The 22,433-nt window shown below is 44.3% G+C and overlaps 1 protein-coding gene across 4 annotated transcripts in view; it reads left to right on the top strand.

Annotated features, from left to right (window-relative positions):
• Nucleotides 1–22,433, top strand: part of LOC142472303 (macrophage mannose receptor 1-like) — a 244,922-nt gene that overhangs the window by 119,241 nt on the left and 103,248 nt on the right. For all 4 annotated transcript variants that reach the window (XM_075579316.1, XM_075579315.1, XM_075579317.1 and 1 more), the window contains 2 exons: nucleotides 8,527–8,648; nucleotides 14,473–14,691. In XM_075579316.1, coding sequence (XP_075435431.1) covers nucleotides 8,527–8,648; nucleotides 14,473–14,691 — 341 coding nt within the window. The remainder of the gene's footprint in view (nucleotides 1–8,526; nucleotides 8,649–14,472; nucleotides 14,692–22,433) is intronic.

The raw sequence follows: 22,433 nt of genomic DNA, 5'->3' as shown, positions 1-22,433 counted from the left end.
TACTCACATTTTTGATGCACCTCTCTCCTGTGCCTCTAGTTGGGGCGTGCTGCCAGTAGTTAGATCAGAATGAACAAAATGGAAATATGGCGCACTGCCAAAAGAGTTGGTCACAAATAGTATAAAATATTACTTTATTGAGTCCATGTTAAAAAACAGAGGTGTAGCAACCCTCCTACGCGTTTTGTGTGCATTGCACTTTATCAAGGTGTCCACAGAGTGCACAGCCAGACCTATAAATAAAATTTCAAAATAACTTGTTTCGCGCCAAAACACGGTGACGTCACGACATCCCACATGCACGTGATGACGCTTGGATTTATGCTTTATTGTGTCTTATTTGGTCATACTTATTTAGTATTTTGTTTATTATAATCAGTGATGCATTTTGAGTGCATTTAGCATAGCTGCTGGGAGTTTATACTTTATATTTGATACTTTATATCTTAGTATGATATTATGATTATAGTCCTATACATGTCGGGGTTTTAGGAGGTAGAGTTTGTTTTACAGTACTTGTTTTATTATGTTTTGTTGTTTTGATAGATGTTTTTCTGTACTAATATTATAACGTTTTCTTTTTTGTTGAATGTTCTGTGCTGGAAGTCATGTCCAGACACAGAATTCAGTTTTGTTTTTGTTCGTTTCCGTGGAGACGGGTGACGTCAGTGGGGGCGGGTCCCGCTCGCGCGTACGCGTTGTGCCTATGGGCTCAACTGAGTGCAGATCGGGAGTTCCTGAGACTGCCCTCTGTGGATCTGTTCTGTGTGCATGCACGTACTGGCTCGACGTGATCACGTGCGCGCGGGATGTCGTGATGTCACCGTGTTTTGGTACAAAACGGGATATTTTGAAAATGTATTTATACAGTTGCAGCGGCCATTATTCAAACAAATTACAGAGCCGTTTTCGTGTGTGCTGCTGTACTCCACGCGGCATTAATGTGGACAATCGCCCAAGGCACACGTGTTTATCGTGGTTGCTTTGTTTGAATTTCATGGATTGTGTGCAATTAAATGCAATGAAATGAATTGCAATGTGTACAGTAGTGTGTTACTGTGTCAATTTCAGGTGTTTTAAAAACCAGGACACTAAAATGCCATTTTATGCACTGGCGTCTAAAGGCGGTACGATTGGAAGAAATCGCGCACCATCACATGGGTATTTCGAGGTATACACCGCGTGAAGTGTTCAAATAACGACCACTGCATCTGTAGGTCTGTCTGCGCACTCTGTGTTGAATCCTTGATAAAGTGCAATACACACTAAACGCGTAGGAGGGTTGCTACATCTCCGGTTTTTAACATGGACTCAATAAAGTCATATTTTATACTATTTTCGACCCATTATTTTGACAGTGCACCATATTTCCATTTTGTTCATTCTGATCTAACTACTTGCAGCACGCCGAACTAGAGACACAGGACATAGGTACTTTGTCTCTTTTAAGGACTTCATACATCTTGAGAGTCACATTTGCTATTTCCATTTGATTATATACCACTAGCCCCATGCCCTATGCCTCTGTTTATACGGAATATTGAATGCATCTACATGTTACAGATCTAGCGCTTGAGCGCTTATACCCCTAAAACTCTTTTCTACTTGGACTCGTATGGATCGGATTATTTTCTGATTTTTGAGAGTTGGGATACCCAGTAAATGCCCAGGTCAAGGAAAACAGAGGAAGGAAAAATGGAGCACTATATCCAGTGCTGAAGAATCAACAGAGAACCACCAGGAATGCGTTCCCATAAAATAAAGCTAATTTAATGGATCCAGAATAGAATACAACACACACCAACGCGTTTCAGACTATGAATAGTCCTTTATCAAGGTGAATACACAAGTCACATAAAGAATACAATTTATACTGATCGTGGCACAATAGGGACCAACCGCGCTGACTTCCGGGTGCGTCACGTGACGTGGGCGCATGACCCATGAAATCGATTACAAAACTGAGGCACTTCGCCAATTAAATGACAAGTCCTCCTATGTGTCACTAAGAGGTGACCCCACTGCAATTTTCATCAAAGAGCTCAACCATTTTGGATGAGGGTTCTGTATTGGGTGCCCTTGACGCCAGGGAGTTGGAGTTTTTGTTTCGTCCCTACCCTATTATTCCTATCTTTCACCATCTCCCAAAGATCCATAAGACATTGGTCTCCCCACCTGGGAGGCCAATTGTCTCCAGTATTGGATCTTTGGGAGATGGTGTTTCAAGATATGTTGATCATTTTTTGCAGTCTATTGTGCAATTACTGCCGTCATACATTAAAGATAGTGGTGACCTTATGGCTCAACTACATTCCATCAGATGGGAAACAAATTTTATTTGGCTTACTCTTGATATTATATCATTATATACAGTTATAATACATGAGCATGGGTTGGCAGCTGTCAGGTTTTTCTTACAGCAATCAGATCTTTCACCAGCACAAAGCACATTTATTTTCAATGCAATTCGTTTTCTGTTAACACATAATTATTTTATGTTCGATGGGGATTTTTATCTCCAAACACGTGGTACCGCAATGGGCACTAGTTTTGCCCCATCTTATGCCAACCTTTTTTTTAGGTTGGTGGGAGTCGGTCCATGTGTTTGGAGATAAAAATCCTTATAGACACTATCACTTTTTATAGGCGTTATATTGACGACCTTATTTTTATTTGGAATGGGGATGAGCACTCACTTATTTTGTTCACTGAATATCTTAATGATAATGATTTCAATTTAAAATTCACTATTAATTATAATTTTTATCACATTCACTTTTTAGATTTATTACTCTCTACTGATATGCACAAGAATATTATTACCACGGTTTATCGCAAAACAAATTCACGTAACACGTTTTTGCGTGCTGACAGCTGCCACCCTAGATCTCTGATCAAAGGTATACCTAAAGGCCAACTCATTAGATTGAGGAGGATTTGTACAGACGAAGATGATTTCCTTAGACAATCCAAAGACCTGATGGAACGGTTTGAGACCAGGGGTTACCTGAGAAGGGACTTAAACAAGGCATTTTTAGAAGTTCTAAATATGGATAGATCTGTTTTGTTAGATAAAACTCATAATCAATCAACCACGCACTCCCATTCCCCTTTTTTTGTTATTCAACATAACAATCAAGCTAATCAAATTAGGGAGATAGTGAAGAAACATTGGGGAGTGTTAGCTGCAGATCCAGTTTTACACTCCATTTATGAGGAAGGGCCCAAATTAGTCTTTAGAAGAGCAAAAACTATCGTGAATGATGTCTCTACTAGTTTGTTTTCCTCAACCAATGTTCCAGTAAAGAATTTACCCAAGGGTAGCTTTATTTGTTCAAAGTGCAAAGCATGCAAACATATGGAAAGCAATTCAGAGTTTTTTTTCAAAGAAAACAGGCAAAAGATATCATATAAATTCATTTATTAATTGTGATACCACACATGTAGTGTAGTTATTAAAATGCGGTTGTGGAAAACAATATATAGGAAGGACTATTAGGTGTTTAAAAGTACGTATACTTGAACACCTAAGGTTGATTATTAAAAAAGATACTAATCACCCTGTATCCCTTCATTTCAGCAACTGCAGTATGGGCGATGTAAAAAATATGTCATTTTTGGGTATCGAACATGTATCTTGTCCTATTAGGGGAGGCAACAGACTAAATATCCTCAATAGAAGAGAAGTTTTTTTGGATTTTTACTTTACAAACCCGTATCCCTTATGGTCTTAATTCTGACTGGGATATAGGGCCTCTCCTATTTGATACTTGAATGTCTTTCTCCATAAGGTCCTTTTGTATCTTGTTATACAGTAGGTAATAGCATAGGATGTCTTAATAACAATTCATCTGATATTTATGAGTAATAATGTGTTTTACCCATTGTCTATATTATCTCAATGGGTCTGCGTAACTTTATTAAATTATATCAGTGTACTTTAGAAATTGTTATTAATGGTATCTTTGGGGCTTATGCAGAGAGCAGCGAGAAGCGCAATCTCGACAAATATGCCTACAGAAATTTAGTAAATGGTGAGAAACTGTCGAGATGAGGAAAATCCGCCAGTTTTTTTTTTTGGTTTTAAAACTCGCCGCGCGGGTGGCGAGAAGCAATATCTCGCCAGTTTTAAAAGCTACCGTATTCTGGAAGCTCCGATCAGCATCTCGCGCTGATCGCGCCAAAAAAATGGAGAGTTCTTCTCCAAATCGCCCCGCCAACAAAAGTTGGCAAGAAGCAGGAGCGGAGCGGCGATAGCTGACATAGAAAAAAAAGCTGTGTGTGCTGTGCACGCGCATAGTAAGTGAAACTTCTTTGACTTTTGTCACAGAAATTGTGTTTGTGATGTTTTAATTAAAAATCAAAATACAATTTCTTTGACAAAACGCAAATAAATTTGGACTTAGAATGTGCGTGCTCGGCACACATCCCCTGTATTAGCTATTTGCACTAAGCGTGAATTCCTCGTGCGTGTGACTGTGTGTGCGTGTGACTGTGTGTGTGTGCGTGTGACTGTGTGTGTGTGCGTGTGACTGTGTGTGTGTGCGTGTGACTGTGTGTGTGTGCGTGTGACTGTGTGTGTGTGCGTGTGACTGTGTGTGTGTGCGTGTGACTGTGTGTGTGTGCGTGTGACTGTGTGTGTGCGCGTGTGACTGTGTAGTGTGCGTGTGTGACTGTGTGTGTGTGCGTGTGACTGTGTGTGTGCGTGTGTGATGTATGCGCACCCATCCTGCACCTTGCATATGCCCCTGCACCTCGCATATGCCCCTGCACCTCGCATCACCCCCCTGCACCTCGCATCCCCCCCTGCACCTCGCATCACCCCCCTGCACCTCGCATCACCCTCCTGCACCTCGCATCACCCCCCTGCACCTCGCATCACCCCCCTGCACCTCGCATCAACCCCCTGCACCTCACATCAACCCCCTGCACCTCACATCATCTCCCTGCACCTCACATCACCCCCCTGCACCTCACATCACCTCCCTGCACCTCCCTGCACCTTACATCACCTCCCTGCACCTCACATCACCCCCCTGCACCTCACATCACCCCCTGCACCTCACATCACCTCCCTGCACCTCACATCACCTCCCTGCACCTCACATCACCCCCTCCACCTCACATCACCCCCCTTGCACCTCACATCACCCCCCCTGCACCTCACATCACCCCCCCTGCACCTCACATCACCCCCCCTGCATCTCACATCACCCCCCTTCACCTCCTCACATCACCCCCCTTCACCTCCTCACATCACCCCCCTTCACCTCCTCACATCACCCCCCTTCACCTCCTCACATCACCCCCCTTCACCTCCTCACCTACACCTCCCCTCACCCCCTGCACCTCCGATCACCCCCTGCACCTGCGAGCACGGCGGCAGAGCAGTGTGGTAGGAGGAGGGATGGGCACAGGTTGTGTTGCCCCGCAGTGCCGGGGATCAGGGCAGGGAGGACGGCACATACGGCGAGGAGGCCCATGTGAGTGTGACGGCCCCCCCCCGGGGAAGAACACCATGATGCCGGTGGGGGGGTGTGGGGGGAGGAATAGAGGGGGTAATTGGGGGGAGAGGGGTGGGGGAAGGTTGAGACGCGGCCGCACCGAGCCCGCCGTATGCGTGGGAAGCGGCGCGCTCAAACCCCCCCGCTTCCCACTTTACCCGAGCAGGAGCCAGGAGCGCACGATAACGTCTGTGCGCGCATGCGCGGCACATGCACCCGCCGGGGGCAGATAGCGGCTGCGCGCCACCCCCTCCCCACTCCCGTGGTGATTGGAGTCACTGGCGCCATCGCGCATGCGCGGCATGGCAGTAGGCAGCGGGCGGGGAACGGCGGCCGTTATGAGCGGCGCCGGCGGCTATCGCCGCCGCCGCATGTCAGCAGCTGTGTGGGGGGTGCGGTGGCCATTAGGAGCGGCGCCGGCGGCTATCGCCACCGCCGCATCTGATTTGTGGAGCAGGTGTGATGTCAGTGTTGGGGTCGGGCTGAGCCAGAACACAGCCCGGCCTCAACTGCCAGCACTGACGTCACATCCGTTTCATTTCTGTCTCCACAATTCATTTTTGCCCCATCACGAATGAGGTGCCACTAAGGAAGTTTCACTTCAAAAACAATCAGCCCTTTTCCTGGCTCGGACTGATGCATGGGGGGCTCCAGAGGTGATACCCTGCAATATCAGCACCGGAGCCCCCCGGCATGCATCCGAGGCAGGAAAAATGCATGTACAGCCCACTTCATTACCTTAGCGGCTAACCGCTAAGGCAATGAAGGGGTTAACCCACCGTGCCAGCTTTATTGTGGTTAGCGGGGGTGGGTGAAGGGGGTATTTGGCCCTTGTGGTTTGTTTAGGGCTTGCGGGGGGGGGGTTTGCGGATGCACTTAACCCCTTCACGACCGTAGCAGTTAATACCGCTACGGTCATGAAGGGGTTAACCCCTCCCGCTACCCCCCGCAAGCCCTAAACAACCACCGTTGGGGCTAATACCCCCTTCATCCACACCCGCTGCCCACAATGAAGAGTTATCACACACAGCAGCCCCACACTAAATAAATAAATCTAACCGAATACATAAATAAATAAATTAATATAAATATATATATATATATATATATATATAAATATATATATATATATATATAAAACAACAACCCCTGTAACCCTTAACATACACATATATGCACATCAATGATACTATAGACTGGCGGGGGCCCCCGGGTGTTACCCGCAGGCCTGCAGTACCAATTATGTGCCCCCCCCATATTAATGAATAAACACATACATACTTTTAAAGAAATAACCCCCCCCCCTAACACATACAGTATAGTAATGGGCACAATTACTATTATCCACAAAGGGATAACAGTGAATGTGCCCATTTTCAATACATAAACAAGAATAAATACATTAAATACATATAGTACTCACCCATTACCGGTTGTCACGATGAAGCCCATCCTCATCTTCATCCTGCCCATGCCCCCTCCGCTGCTGCAAAACAGACACAGCAATGAAAACATCCAATGTAATGTCCCCTAATCCCTTAATCACCATAGCAGTTATTAACCGCTAGTCATTAAGGGGTTAACCCACCCTCACCCACCACTCAGCCGTCTCGCCACCGGTTCCTCGCCATTATTTCAAATGGTGGTGGCGCATTCATTCGCCAGGGATTCGGCCCTCCCTGCATACAGTGAGGTTAACACGCCAAAAACCTGGCGAATTGAAACCCTGGCGAATGTCATTTCTCGGCCCTTTCTGCATAGGCACCTTAGTCTCTATTCTCTCTAAAGGGTTTTAGAACAATGTTATGTATATTATATGATAGGTTCTGTTATACCTTATTTTATGTAACATTTATATACCTATGTTCTTTACAAACCCTCACAAGCATTGCACAATTTGTATTACGATTTAAGGATACCCTATAATTGAGGTTGTTAGTTTAGTATTAACTAATTGTTTTAAATTTTCAGTTTTGGTATTTGATTTTAATCCATATGTCTTTTTGTATTCGTAATAGTCAATATTAGGAGTATCATTGCTTAATGTTTAGTGTTAATAAAGTTTTTCTATTTTGGTTTACTCTTCCTGACCGATGGGGGTCTGGTTGCATAGCAGCGCAATGCATTGTGACGTTTTGTCACATGCCGATCGACGTGCTGACGTCACGCGCCGTTTCCATCACTAGGACTCAGAGGGGCTCTGTTTTGGCATTGCGTGTTCCCTGTTGGACACGCATACCATGCCCCTCAGGTCCCCCTGCGCACTGACGCTTCACGCTGGTATCGGCTATGCAGTTGTGCTGCATCTCCCGGCATGTTTACGTCACAGGTCTGTGAGAAAGACCTAACGGTCGAAACGTTGTGTGTGGCACAATACTGTACATTTTCTATTTAGCAAATCCGTTGTGCGTTGGATCTCCCTTATCTACAGTTCAGATCAGGATTACCAGGACAGGTACCCCTTGAACAAGCAGCACCGGTAATATTGAATGCATTGTTTATTGTGGTGTGCAGCATACTATCTTCTTTTTGCTTTTGGAACTCATGTCCAGACACAGAATTCAGTTTTTTTTTATGCCCGGTGACGTCAGTGGGGGCGGGTCTCGCTCGCGCGTGCGCGTTGTGCCTATGGGCTCAACTGAGGGCAGATCGGGAATTCCTGAGGCAGCCCTCGGTGGATCTGTTCTGTGCGCATTCACGGCTGGCACAACGTGATCACATGCACGCGGGGCGTCGTGATGTCACTGTGTTTTGCCGCGAAACGGGATATTTTGAAAATGTATTTATAGGTCTGTCTGTGCACTCTATGTGGACTCCTTGGTTAAGTGCAATGCACACGAAAGGCGTGGGAGGGTTGATACACCTCCATTTTTTACATTGACTCAATAAAGTCATATTTTATACTATTTTTGACCCACTCATTTGGCAGCGCACCATTTTGTTCCCTCTGCTTAGGGCTCTGACACTTTTTCAGCTACAAAAATGTTCACTATTTTTGTCACATTTTCCTACTTGTTTTCAGGTTTAATATTGCCTCACTCACAATCAAACTATACACATTTTGTGTAGATCTCAGTCCAACTCCAGCGGCTCTGGAAGCACAAGACTGTATCATTCCACATAGATGGGTATGTGAACAGCGAGGTAAGCAAAATATAATTTACCATATAAAAAAAGTCTAGCAAATAAAAATTTCACTTCTCTGACATGTCCACAAACTTGACTTTTGCCATTATCACTTAGCCTAAAATACTTGCAGTCAGGGATTCTGGGTTATGATATGCAAATGAGCACACAGTGTAAGTGTCACAATGTGAAGCTGGAAGTGGTTTCAACCACACATGAAATACATTTTGGTGGGTAAAAAAGTGGCAAAAACTCTCAACCGTATTGTGTAAAAGTATTAGGTCTCTTTGGCCTGGAAGAAAAAGATATTATAAAGGGAAACGTTATTCACAAACAAACATAACACAAGTATTTATAAACTTCATAGTTGCTACAATGAGCAGGATTGAAAATTTAACTTAATGCACATCTTGCCACATGTATGTGCACTTGGAGCAGCTGTTCCAAGGAGCATACCGCTGTGAGAGGTGTGAGTGGGTGGTCTCTTTAGAGTCAGAGAGGAAACTTGCAATATTGAGGGACATTGGCAATCTTGAAAGCGGTTTAGTACTCACTGAGCAGGCCCTTGCTTCGACTAGTGGTGCAGATGCTGGCGCTGTTAGTGAGGAGCACGTAGATAGCTGGGTAACAGTTATTGAGGGACATTGGCAATCTTGAAAGCGGTTTAGTACTCACTGAGCAGGCCCTTGCTTCGACTAGTGGTGCAGATGCTGGCGCTGTTAGTGAGGAGCACGTAGATAGCTGGGTAACAGTTAGAAGGTGAAGCAGGGGCAATAGGGAGAGGCAGGCCAGTTCTGAGCTGGCCCATCCCAATAGATTTGCCATGTTGAGTGAAGATATTGGAAGTGTCAGGGCAGAATTGGCAAGGCTGGGGGAGACTAATTCCTCTAGCAGCCAGGGGAATAATTCCTCCAGCACAGAGGGGACTCAGGATGCTCAGATACAAAGAAAGATTGTGGTGGTAGGGGACTATATTATTAGGAAGGTAGATAGGGCAATCTGTTGCTGTGACCGCATGAACCGAACAGTTTGTTGCCTCCCGGGTGCTCGGGTTTGGCACATTGTGGATCGGGTAGACAGATTAAGGGGAGGGGCTGCAATTGACATGGCGGTCTTGGAACATGTTGGCACCAATTTCAAATTAGAGAAAGATGGAGTGTCCAAAAAAAGAATTTCTGGGATCTAGGCCAAAAGCTTAAGGCAAGGACCTCCAATGTAGTATTTTCTGAAATACTACCAGTGCCACGCGCTACCTCAGGGTGACAGTCAGAGATTAGGGAGGTTTAATGCATGGCTAAGAAAGGGGTTTAGGAAGGAGGGTTTTGGGTTTTTAGAGAACTGGGATTCCTTTTCTGAGAGGTGGCATCTTTATTCTAGGGAGGGATTGCACCTCAATGAAGAGGGATCTTCTGTGCTAGGGGGAGAATGTTAAAAGGGTTGGAGGAGATTTTAAACTAGGATGGAGGGGGAGGGGAATGAAACTGATAATGAACTAAATAGAATAGATGAGGAAACAAGGAGTTATGGAGGTAGAATGGGGGCTAGTGCGAGTTTGACAAGCAGTGAGACACTCATAGTAAATATAGACAATACTAGAAAACTTCTAAAGACTAAACCAAGTTGGCCCAGGAAGGAATGAGAAGATAAGATAATAATACAGGCTGAAAAAAAACTTAAATGCATGCTTGCTAATGCAAGAAGCCTGACAGATAAAATGGGGGAGCTTGAATTAATAGCCACCAGAGAGCAGTATGATATCATAGGCATTACTGAAACATGGTGGGATGAAACTCATGACTGGGCAGTTAATTTAGAGGGTGATTCCCTTTTTTGGAAGGATCGAGCAAATAGAAGAGGAGGTGGACTATGCTTATATGTTAAACCGGATCTAAAACCTATTATAAGGGAAGATGTTTATGAAGGGAATGATGAAAATGTAGAGACCTTGAGGATAGAAATTAGCAGTGGAGGTAAAAGTATAAAGAAAATGTATCTAGGGATAGTCTATAAACCACCAAATATCGATGAGATTGAGGAAGCTAAAATACTTTTGCAGATGGAAAAGGCATCAAAACTGTGTCATGTTTGCATAATGGGTGATTTTAATTATCCAGACATAGACTGGGGCCATGAAATTAGCATTACAACAAAAGGAAACATGTTTTTTGGGGGTGCTTAAAGACAATTATATGACCCAAATAATTGAGGACACAGATAATGCTCTGCGCTTGTGCTGTCCTAAAAGTAGTGTTGCACTGATGGGGTCAAAACTCTTGCAGCCATCTGCCGGAGGAACTCCACACTCCCTAAAAGAAAGTGAGCTCCTTTACAGGAAGCTCACAAAACAAAGGAAGAAAAGGCAGAAAGTGCACTGAGCAAACACAAATAGTCTTTATTTAAATCAACCCCAAACTCAGAGGTTGCACACATAATGTGAAACTTATAGGACACAACTTAAAATTTTCAAGGGAAACAAATAACTGCAATAGTGGGGAAACTGCTTGAAGGTTTAATGCGGGATAAAATTCGAGAGTACCTGATGGAAAACAAAATTATTAGTAATACAGTATTCAACATGGATTTATGAAGGATAGATCATACCAAATTAACCTTATTTGTTTCTTTGAGGAGGTAAGTAGGAATTTAGACCAGGGTAATGCAGTTGATGTGGGTTATACTAAGCGTAAGCTTATGTAACTTAGTGCAGTTAAAAACTGGTATATACCAGTGAAGCTACTTACCTGTAAGCAAGTAGAGTGAAAAGTGAATTTACAGGAACCTTACCTTTAAAAAGGAGGGACTGGCCTCCCACAAGCTGCTCAATAAGCAGTTGCAGGGGATTTGGCTAAATACATTATTCACACCATAATAGTGGTGCCCTCTAGGAGATTGCTGCTAGCGATTTAATTCGGCTCAACAGAAAATGTAAAACAAATATATAATCACTGCGCTTCTCTGTGTACGGAGCATGCTGCTGGTGAAAGGATTGGCCATACATATATGAAAAAAACAGAAAGTGAATCCCTGCGCTTCTCTCATTGGGATAGCAATAAATGGGGAAATAAATATACATAGTGCAAACTAATTCTGTAAGACAAAGGAGACTTTTGGTTACATCCTTTGATCAAATAATGCCAAGCCTGCTAACCAACGTCAAGGTAAGTCTCAATAGCAGATCCCTATGCTAAATGCTTACAAATGTTCTGTGAAATATATCCTGAAGGGGTTAATTAATAAACGGGATGGAGAATTTAACTTATGAGGAGTGGCTAGCTAAATTAGATTTATTTACATTAGATAAGAGGCGTCTAAGAGGGGATATGATAACTATGTACAAATATATTTGGGGACAGTACAAGGAGCTTTCAAAATAACTATTCATCCCACGGGCAGGGCAAAGGACTCGGGGGCATCCCTTAAGGTTGGAGGAAAGGAGATTTCACCATCAACAAAGGAAAGGTTCTTTATAGTAAGGGCAGTTAAAATGTGGAATTCATTACCCATGGAGACTGTGATGACAGATTCAATAGATTTGTTCAAAAAAAGGTTGGACATCTTTTTATATGGGAAAGGTATACAGGGATATACCAAATAAGTATACATGGGAAGGATGTTGATCCAGGGATTAATCAGATTGCCAATTCTTGGAGTCAGGAAGGAATTTATTTTGCCCTTAATGGGGTTTTTTGTTTGCCTTCCTCTGGATCAATAAGTAAGTATAGATATAGGATAAAGTATCTGTTGTCTAAATTTAGCATAGGTTGAACTTGATGGACCTACGTCTTTTTTCAACCTCATCTACTATGTAACTATGTAACTACATGTATTTGATTCTCACTGCAAGTTGAATAGTTGAAGCATTTTGGAGGTACTGTATATAAGGTAATAGGTAAGGTTCAGAATCCCAAATTCTCATTGTTTTCGGCCCTATGAGGTTGATATCTCTGATAACTGAGGGCCACCAAGACATTTGGTTATCTTTATGGTGCTAAGACATCTCTGTGCGGGAGACTAAAACATCTCACGGATCTCCGAACACTGTGGTTCCACTCCAGGGGAACCCCATATCACCGTTACACAGAAATAGATCCCTGGGGGAATTTATTTGCTTTAGTAAATTATTATTTACCTAAATTATACAGCATTCATCTTCTTCAAATATACAGCATACACATGTAACAGTTTACTACAATAATTCCACAATTGATTAATGTAATTTGTCAAGTTTGGAATAAAACTTCCAAGGGTTACACAGTGGCTTAAAAAGCAGTGGCAGTATATATATATATGTATATATAATCAAAAAATAAATAGACAATACCGTTCTGTGGCTAGCTTCTTTGAGTGTGGCACAAAAACGGTATCGTCTATTTATTTTTTGATTATTGAAGCTCGGCTAACACGGTACTGATACCTCTACATGTGTATATATATATATATATATATATATATAACACAAAAACAAATAGTAGCGCTAGTACGTGATTAATAATTAATCTAATGTGCAAGATAATTGTGAAAATAAATTATATGTAAAAAAAATACAATAAATGTGATAAGTGAATGGTGTAGGGTTAAATGATAGTTTGGCACAGGAACAGTCTGTACGGAAGATACTGAGCTTCTATATGGTCAATCCTGACAACAATGATAATAACAAAAAACAGAACAAAAAGAAGCACCAATTCCGTATAGCATAAAATAATAACGAGTTTATTCAATAACCAGAGTCGTCAAAAGGACCAATGTTCAACTGGTGTGATTAAAAAGCAATCAGTAATCAAATAGTAGCAGGATGCAGCAATAAGCAAGTGACATGCATGAGGGGATGATATTTACATTTTTTAAACTTTAGAAAGATTTAAGCAAGATTTATGCTGTCAAAATAGGAAATAAATCCCATTTATTTAAAACAGAAAGTGGAATTGTACGCTTGCTAATGAAAAAAGCAGTGGTACTAGGGGTGTTAAAATGAAAAAGCAGTTGGTTTGGGATTGTTAAAATGGAAAAGTAGTGGTATTCGCGACCGACTACTTCCCTCAGACCTACACTTTGACCACTGGTTACACAGACTTTTAACTGACATTTACAGATCACTCTAAATAATTACTGCTTTACAGATGCAGAGGCCATTATTCGAACACTTCACGCGGTGTATACCTCGGAATACCCATGTCATGGCGCGGGATTTCTTCCAACCGTACCGCCTTAAGACTTGAGTGCAGGCGAGCGCATGAAATGGCATTTTAGTGTTCTGGCTTTTAAACACCTGAAATTGATACAGTCGCACAGTACTGTACACATTACAATTCATTAATTTCATTGCATTTAATTGAACACAATCCATGAAATTCAAACAAAGCAACCGCGATAAACACGTGTGCCTGGGGCGATTGGCCGCGTTCATGCCGCGTTGAGTACAGCAACGCACACGAAAACGGCACCATCATTTTTTTAAATAATGGGCGCTGCATCTGTAGATCATCACCAGGTAATCTCAAACGGTCATTACATACATGAACAACAAAAATATAGACGGCACTCAAACGGGCGTATGGAATAGTAGGTGCAATGTGGAACAGGGAAGACCCTAATTCCTCCTTACTACAATACAAAAAAAATTAATGTTCCCAGCACACAAAAGACGGTAAGGGGATAAGTGAGCACAAAAGCTTTTAATGAAAAACACAAAGTGAGTGTGAAACCACAACGTACAATAAAGGGGAAGGGAGAGGAAAGGGATGGGGTCATTACATACATATTGCATGAATCATTGTTAGAAGGGAAAAAAAGAACAAAAAATAGCATGTGCTTATTAAATACTTGTCTTGTTTTATCGTAGGTGTCAGTACCTTTGAACTGTACAAGGAAATGATTCTTTTGGACCCTCTGCCAAAAAATATCAAAGGTCACACAGAGCTCATCCCGGCAGTGGATGGCTGCCTGGCTCAGATTCCCCAATGCACGGGTGTCACGTTTTGGAAAGGTCTCTATTATGCTGTCACAGGAGGGGTCCTGGTGAAGAGCAAACATCTCAAAGATTTGACTTTAATAAGAACAGGTAGGACTGAATTGCAGAAGTAAAAGCTGTTAAACATATTTGGTGCCATCGAAGGGGCAGTCCAACATAGAAGGTAAACAAAAACCTTTTTCAACAATTTAGTGTAACGCTCTTCCTTTGAAACATTCAATCACCCTTAAATTAACTGTTTAACTTATTAATATATTCTAAATAATAAATGTTTAGCCTTTTTCTGAGATTCAAGCATCTCGGCTACTTATTTTGATCTGTTTGATTAAAGATGGAATCATAATTACTTTACAAACAATGAATAGTGTATGGATGAATGACAAACAGTCTTATCAACCAAATTAGATAAACCTTGCATAGCATGTCTTTGTTTACCATGGACGTGTTAAAAGTGTAACAAAATAAATAAAAATACTAATGCTTGTCTGATTCTGTTAGATGTAATATTAAAAATGCCTGTGCCCTTAGCTTACTTTAGTCCTAAACAGGACTTCCCGTTTGGCCCTTTTCCTGCCAGAAGGATCTGCAAATAATTGCATTGCAGTTAAAGCTTAAACTCCACCAGTGGGAAAGGGCCTGGCAGCAAAGGCTTAATCTCTACCAGTGGCAAAGGGCCTGGCAGCAAAGGATTAAAACACACATTCCCAGCACGCTCTAACTCCAAAACCAACCACATTATATATATATATATATATATATATACATATATATATATATATATATATATATATATATATATGTATATATATATATATATATATATATATGTATATATATATATATATATATATAGTACAGTAATAAGTATAATGTTTAAATACTGAAATAGTAATAATATTTACTTGGTTATTTAGTTAAACCCTTTGGCCAAAGCGTCATAAGTCTGCATACCAACGTCAAGGTAAAGCAAAATTAATGCAGGTCCTAACACTAAACTGGGAACCCTTCCTTTACATCTGTATGAAGGGAAACCACCACAGTGAGTCCTGTCCATTCAGCAAAATGCTAGAACCTCCCAAGTTAAAAAGGTGGGGAGGGGTGAGCTCTGGGATGAGGGGCCACAAACCTTTAAACGACTGTTGCCAATCAGGAACTAAATTAACACACACATTCCCAGCATGCTCTAACTCCAACACCCACTAATATATATATAAATATATATATATATATATATATATATATATATATACAGGTAAACCCCGTTATAGTGCGGTCCTCGGGGGCCACCCGATCCGACCGTGCTAGACCCGGGGTCGCGCTAATTTAAAAAAAAAAATGGCTGCCGCGCGCCTGATCGGGAGGGAGTGGGGAGGGAAGGAAGGAAGGAAGAGGTGGCCGGAAGCCCTACACGTCCCCTAGCAATGGCGAGTCCAGCCGCAACTTGCTCCTTACCTCCCACCACCGGCATCCATTTCCTCCCCCGCCAGCCCCCCACACCTACCGGCCCTCCGCGGCATAGCCCACGCGGCCCTCCAAGTCCCAGCCTGCTCCTCACTCACCCCCCCTCCTCCCGACAACCCCCCTCCTCCCGACACCCCCACTCCTCCCGACACCCCCCCTCCTCCCGACACCCCACCTCCTCCCGACACCCCCCCTCCTCCCGACACCCCCCCTCCTCCTGATGCCAGCTCCGCTCCGATCTCAGCAGCCGACACCAAAGGTAGGGATGGGGAGTGGGAGGTGTGGTGTAGTGTGCTGTGAGTGTTGTGAGAGTGCTGTGCGCTTTGAGAGCTGTGTGCTGTCAGAGTGTGCTGTGAGTGCTGTGTGCTGAGAGTGTGCTGTGAGTGCTGTGTGCTGTGAGTGTGCTGTGTGCTGTGAGAGTGTGCTGTTAGTGCTGTGTGCTGTGTGCTGTGAGAGCTGAGTGCAGTGAGAGTGTGTGTGCAGTGAGAGTGTGTGTATAGTGAGAGTGTGTGCTGGGAGTGTGTGCAGTGTGCTGTGAGCAGTGTGCAGTGAGAGTGTGTGCAGTGTGCTGTGAGCAGTGTGCAGTGAGAGTGTGTGCAGTGTGCCATGAGCAGTGTGCAGGGAGAGTGTGTGCAGGGAGAGTGTGTGCAGTGAGAGTGTGTGCAGTGAGAGTGTGTGCAGGGAGAGTGTGTGCAGTGAGTGTGTGCAGTGAGAGTGTGTGCAGTGAGAGTGTGCAGTGTGTGCAGTGAGAGTGTGTGTGCAGTGAGAGTGTGTGTGCAGTGAGAGTGTGTGCTGGGAGTGTGTGCAGTGTGCTGTGAGCAGTGTGCAGTGAGAGTGTGTGCAGTGTGGTGTGAGCAGTGTGCAGTGAGAGTGTGTGCAGTGAGAGTGTGTGCAGTGAGAGTGTGTGCTGGGAGTGTGTGCAGTGTGCTGTGAGAGTGTGTGCAGTGAGAGTGTGCAGTGTGTGCAGTAAGAGAGTGTGTGCAGTGAGAGAGTGTGTGCAGTGAGAGTGTGTGCAGTGAGAGTGTGTGCTGGGAGTGTGTGCAGTGTGCAGTGAGAGTGTGTGCAGTGAGAGTGTGCAGTGAGTGCTGGAAGTGTGTGCAGTGTGCTGTGAGCAGTGAGAGTGTGTGCAGTGAGAGTGTGTGCTGGAAGTGTGTGCAGTGTGCAGTGAGAGAGTGTGCAGTGAGAGTGTGCAGTGAGAGTGTGTGTGCAGTGAGAGTGTGTGTGCAGTGAGTGTGTGCTGGGAGTGTGTGCAGTGTGCTGTGAGAGTGTGTGCAATGAGTGTGTAGTGTGTGTAGTGTGTGCAGTGTGTGCAGTGTGCAAAAAAGTAAAAAAAAAATTTTATTTATTTTTAATGGGAGCCACGTGAAAACCGCGTTATAACCGATTTTGCGTTATAACGGGTTGCGCTATAACGGGGTTTACCTGTATATATATATATATATATGTGTGTGAGTATGTGTGTCAAAAAGAGTGCTACTGAGCGTGGCCAATGTAGAAAAACAAAAGACAGGGGTGCCCAATGCTACATCCAATTGACAAAACATATAAAGTAATACGTATAAAGTTGAAGTACTTCAATAGTAATAATATTTACTTGGTTATTTAGTTAAACCATTTAATTTTGGTTATACTTTGACATTGGTATGCAGGCTTATGACGCTTTGGCCAAAGGGTTTAACTAAATAACCAAGTAAATATTATTACGATTGAAGTATTTAAACTTTATAATTATTACTTTATTTGTTTTGTCAATTGGATGTAGCATTGGGCACCCCTGTCTTTTGTTTGTAAGCAAAGGATTAAAGCAGGGGAACATATGTATTATATGTACATTTCTGGTTAACCCCTCACTTCCCAGACAGTGGAAGGGGGCCTAATGGGAGTGACCCATTTATTACTCGCTTGGCACCCCTCCCCCGTCACACCTCCCCCGCTCAATGCGTGCCTTGTGGCCCAGCTGCCCACCCTGGCACTGGGACACTACTGGCATCCTTGCAGCATATAAGTCCTGAGGGGTTGTCCAGGCAAAATTGTCCTCCGGTAAAAAAAGTGACTAAAACCCTCCACAGTAAAGCATAAAGCAACTGTAAATATTCCTGTATATTCATTTGCATGTCTTAGGCAGGTCTGCAACCCTGTCTTTCACCATTATCACCCAGCAAACAGCACTTCCACTGCAGCAAGGGATTCTGGGAAATGACATGCAAATGAGCACACAGTGCCACCTTTTATCTAATGCTCACATTACATGAGCAACCCTTAGTCAATGCATGCTGCTTTAAACACAGCTTTTAAGCAAGGACTTGGGAGATGCAAAGTCAGTTAACCCACTCACAGACATGTTTCAACCTTGATGATCTGTAAGTAACATGGGTGCGGCAGAAATTGCATTGCTGCTGTGATGAATTTACAATGGTGGTTATTTTTAATAGGTCTTGAAAATGGTTAGACTTAGTATGGTAACAGAAAGGTAAGGGGGAGTGACCACACACACACACACACACACACACACACACACACACACACACACACACACACACACACACACACACACACACACACACACACACACACCTTCCTCCATCCTGATTGGCTGCTGCTATGTAACTCAATCAGGAGGAGGTAGCAGAAGCCTGTGGGGTGGGACTAAACAGCGGAGGAGAAGCATTCAGCTGAGAGGGAAGGCTGTGTCCTGTCTGCTGCCTGTGTCCTGTGTGTCTTCTGTCCTGTGTGTGTATGTCTCTGTGTGTGGGTGCCCTGTGTGTGGTTGTCTTGTGTGTGTCCTGCGTGGGTGTCCTGTGTGTGTCCTGCGTGGGTGTCCTGTGTATGTGTGTGTGTGTGTGTGTGTGTGTGTGTGTGTGTGTGTGTGTGTGTGTGTGTGTGTGTGTGTGTGTGTGTGTGTGTGTGTGTGTGTGTGGTGACAGACAGTACTGACACTACTGACAACTTTGAGAAATTGCTCACTCCCCCTTACTTTTCTGTTACCATACTAAGTCTAACCATTTTCAAGACCTATTAAAAATAACCACCATTGTAAATTCATCACAGCAGCAATGCAATTTCTGCAGCAACCTTCTAAGGCTAAATCCCCGCTAGCGCTGATCAGGCTGAGCAGGCAGCGTTTTTCGGAGGAGACTTACATATATAGATATATGTAAGTCCCCGCTCATGCGCGTGCATACACGCTCAGCCGCTTAGCAAAAAAAAATATACTTCCCGCGCGATGAACTACCCACAATGCACCCTCCCTCCCCCGCGCACGTACAAGCCGGACACACGGCGCTCATGCTTGGAGCGCTCTCCAAGCATGAGCGTGCTCAGCGCCATCGGGGACTTAGCCTTACTTACAGATCATCCCCAAGAAGCCAGAGCAGGTTACTTATTCAATGTCATTATTTCATATGCAATTTAAAGCTGGATTTTGAAGTCTAAATTTGAATGCTACTGTACTGATAATGACTGGGAGGGGGGTTGAGAGAGGATGAAGGGAGGGGGGATGAGAGAGGATGAAGGGAAGGGGGATGATAGAGGATGAGGGGTGGGTGAGAGGCCGAGGATGAGGGGGTGAAAGGATAAGGGGAGAGAGGATGAGAAGAGGTGCAACAATCTAGGAATTTGTGGGAGGAGCATTAAGATCAGTATTGCTCGCCATGTACAGTATGACTGCAGGTCTGTATCACGGTAAATTGTGAAGGGATATAATATACACAACATCTCTGGGTTGAATTGAACACGACTTAGATATAATAAATATATTTTATTCCTTAAAGAAGATGAGCACACAAGATTGCACAAATAACATACAGAATATAACACTTACTTTGGGGTTGGATAATGAAGCAATCAGGATCTGGATTGGCAATTCATTCAGGCATCAGGTAACAAGTAGATGTAGTAACAAAGACACCTGGGCATAGGGTTTACACTGGTTTATATGGGATTCCAGCCCTATACCCTAACATTGGGTGCCAGGTATTGGTTAACAATTACCTGCACCCAATCCCTCTTTGCCAGCAAATGTGGGAAGCATTGTTGGACTAGGCACCCAGCTAGTTGGCACATGTGCACATTTTCCACCTGGGGTCTCATTTCATTAGCCCCACACTAAAGGAAAGGCACCTTACAGTCTACCAGACGTGTATCTGGTCAGGAAATCCTTTGTCTGTAAGTGTGAATTACAACACTTACAGACCACTCAAGCTCCGCGTTTCTCCGCCCTATTATACACAATCAGACTGGTGAAGCCTTTGATCAGGGCATCTGTTGTAGACACAGGGTCGACCCCCTGAGCTTTAACATAGAACAGAGCCAGTAACTTTCGCAGGCTTTTATACCAGCCTTATGAAATAGTACATTGCTTAATATCTACACATATTAAAATAATCCGTTCGGCTGTGCCAAGTGTGCTGGAAATTGCCAGACCCTCATGCCGGAGGGGACTCTCCATTGTGGCCAAGTTTCAGCTCGCTGCGACCCACCGGACCGGAGTTACACAAACACAGTTTTAAAAGCACATTTACAAAAGTAGCTTTTTTCTGCAATGCAAGTCAATGGCAGAAACCCAAACTTAACCATTACCCTGACTCCGTCCTGTTGCCCCGAGAGTGTCGGTATTTGCCATGCAGTCATGCCGGAACTATGACTACATGGTACCCAAATTTCAACCCTCTAGGCTGAACAGAACCGGAGTTATGGGTTTCAGGTTTCTGCACATTTTAACTTAGCCTTAACTTAACTTGCGGCTTTTACCTCCGCCATTAGAGTCAATGGTGCAACACTTTACCGGGCCCTTTACCGGGGTCATTGATTGTCGGAACCGGTTGGGGTCGAGTGAGGGGATTCCTAGGGTCTATGGGCAAAAATAACTTTATTACGACTTTTTTCCGGGGTGCCCTAAAACCTAAGTTTCCAACGCCAATTGAACCTGAACTTGACCGGGGATTGATCAAAGCTCTTTTCAAGATAAAGTTTCCGCTTTTGCGGTCTGCGGTTTGGATGGCTGCCAACCCGTTCCTGGAGGTCTGAGTCGAGGAATCCTCATTGAAATACATTGCTCCATTGACTTTCAATGGGAAACCGCCGCTCCTCCTTTCAGGCGCCACCTGCAGGTCGTCTACGATATCAGGCCCAAATCGCCGGAATCTCCATAGGATTACATGGAGCTGCAATGGCGACCTATGGAGAGACTGCAAAATGGAGCCTGCAAAGGCGGGAAAAAGGAACAAAGGACTATAAACACTAAATTAACTAACCTTAATTAAATTAACCCTTTCCCTCCCACCTGGATCCCAGTGTATGTGGTTGATGCATACACTGCAAAGGTACAAACACCAATAATTGTACTCATATACATTTCTATCAAATAGAACCCAGTTTGCCCTGAGGCAGATGAATAAAAACACATGAAATTCCTCTAAATGTGGGAATAGGATAACCAAGGGACATACCTTTGGTTATGAAGCAGGGGAACATATGTATTATATGTACATTTCTGGTTAACCCCTCACTTCCCAGACAGTGGAAGGGGGCCTAATGAGAGTGACCCATTTATTACTCGCTTGGCACCCCTCCCCCGTCACACCTCCCCCGCTCAATGCGTGCCTTGTGGCCCAGCTGCCCACCCTGGCACTGGGACACTACTGGCATCCTTGCAGCATATAAGTCCTGAGGGGTTGTCCAGGCAAAATTGTCCTCCGGCATTGTCCAGTACACTGTAATGGCCACATTGGATTGTGAAGTCCAGATCCTGCTGAGCAGGGCTCCAACATGGCCGCCGGGCATTCTCCTTTGCCACCCTCTGCCCCCCACCCAGGCCTGGTGAACCAAGACCACCGTGAAGGGGCACCTCTACAGACCAGGCTGCAGGTTGCCCAGAGACTGGCATGTCTCTGTACCAGCGGGAGACCAGCTAACAAGCACAGACCATCACTTCTCCATCAAACTTGTCTAGAAAAGGGCTAAGTCACTATCCTGTAGGGACCCTACCTGCCCTGGCCCTGTGCCCACCTGTAGCTGCTCCGCTATACCTATGCCTCTACTCCCTGGCTCTAGGGCAGTCCCCACCCCGAGTGGCATCACTTCTGGATTCCAGAAACCACCTGGGATGCTGACTACTACCCTCTCCTTTGCCTCCTGGGACAAGGCAATCCCCCAGTAACCTGTACTGGGGTTCCTGGTAACCAGATGCTTTGCTCCTGCCCTCTCAAAACTGAAGGCCAGCAACCAAGCACCTGCTACCACCTCTGTTGCTAGGGTCAGTGTCTCTCCTCTCTCCTCCACTACGCTGCCCTTACCCTCTGTAGCTTCCTCTGGCTGCCCTGGGGACAGAACCCTCTGCTGTACCCCCCTAGCCCTGGTTACTGCTCCTGGCT

The sequence above is a fragment of the Ascaphus truei genome, chromosome 21, assembly GCF_040206685.1.
Source record: "Ascaphus truei isolate aAscTru1 chromosome 21, aAscTru1.hap1, whole genome shotgun sequence".
NCBI lineage: Eukaryota > Metazoa > Chordata > Amphibia > Anura > Ascaphidae > Ascaphus > Ascaphus truei.
Note: the sequence above shows the minus strand (reverse complement) of the source record. Positions and strands in the feature narration are given on the sequence as shown.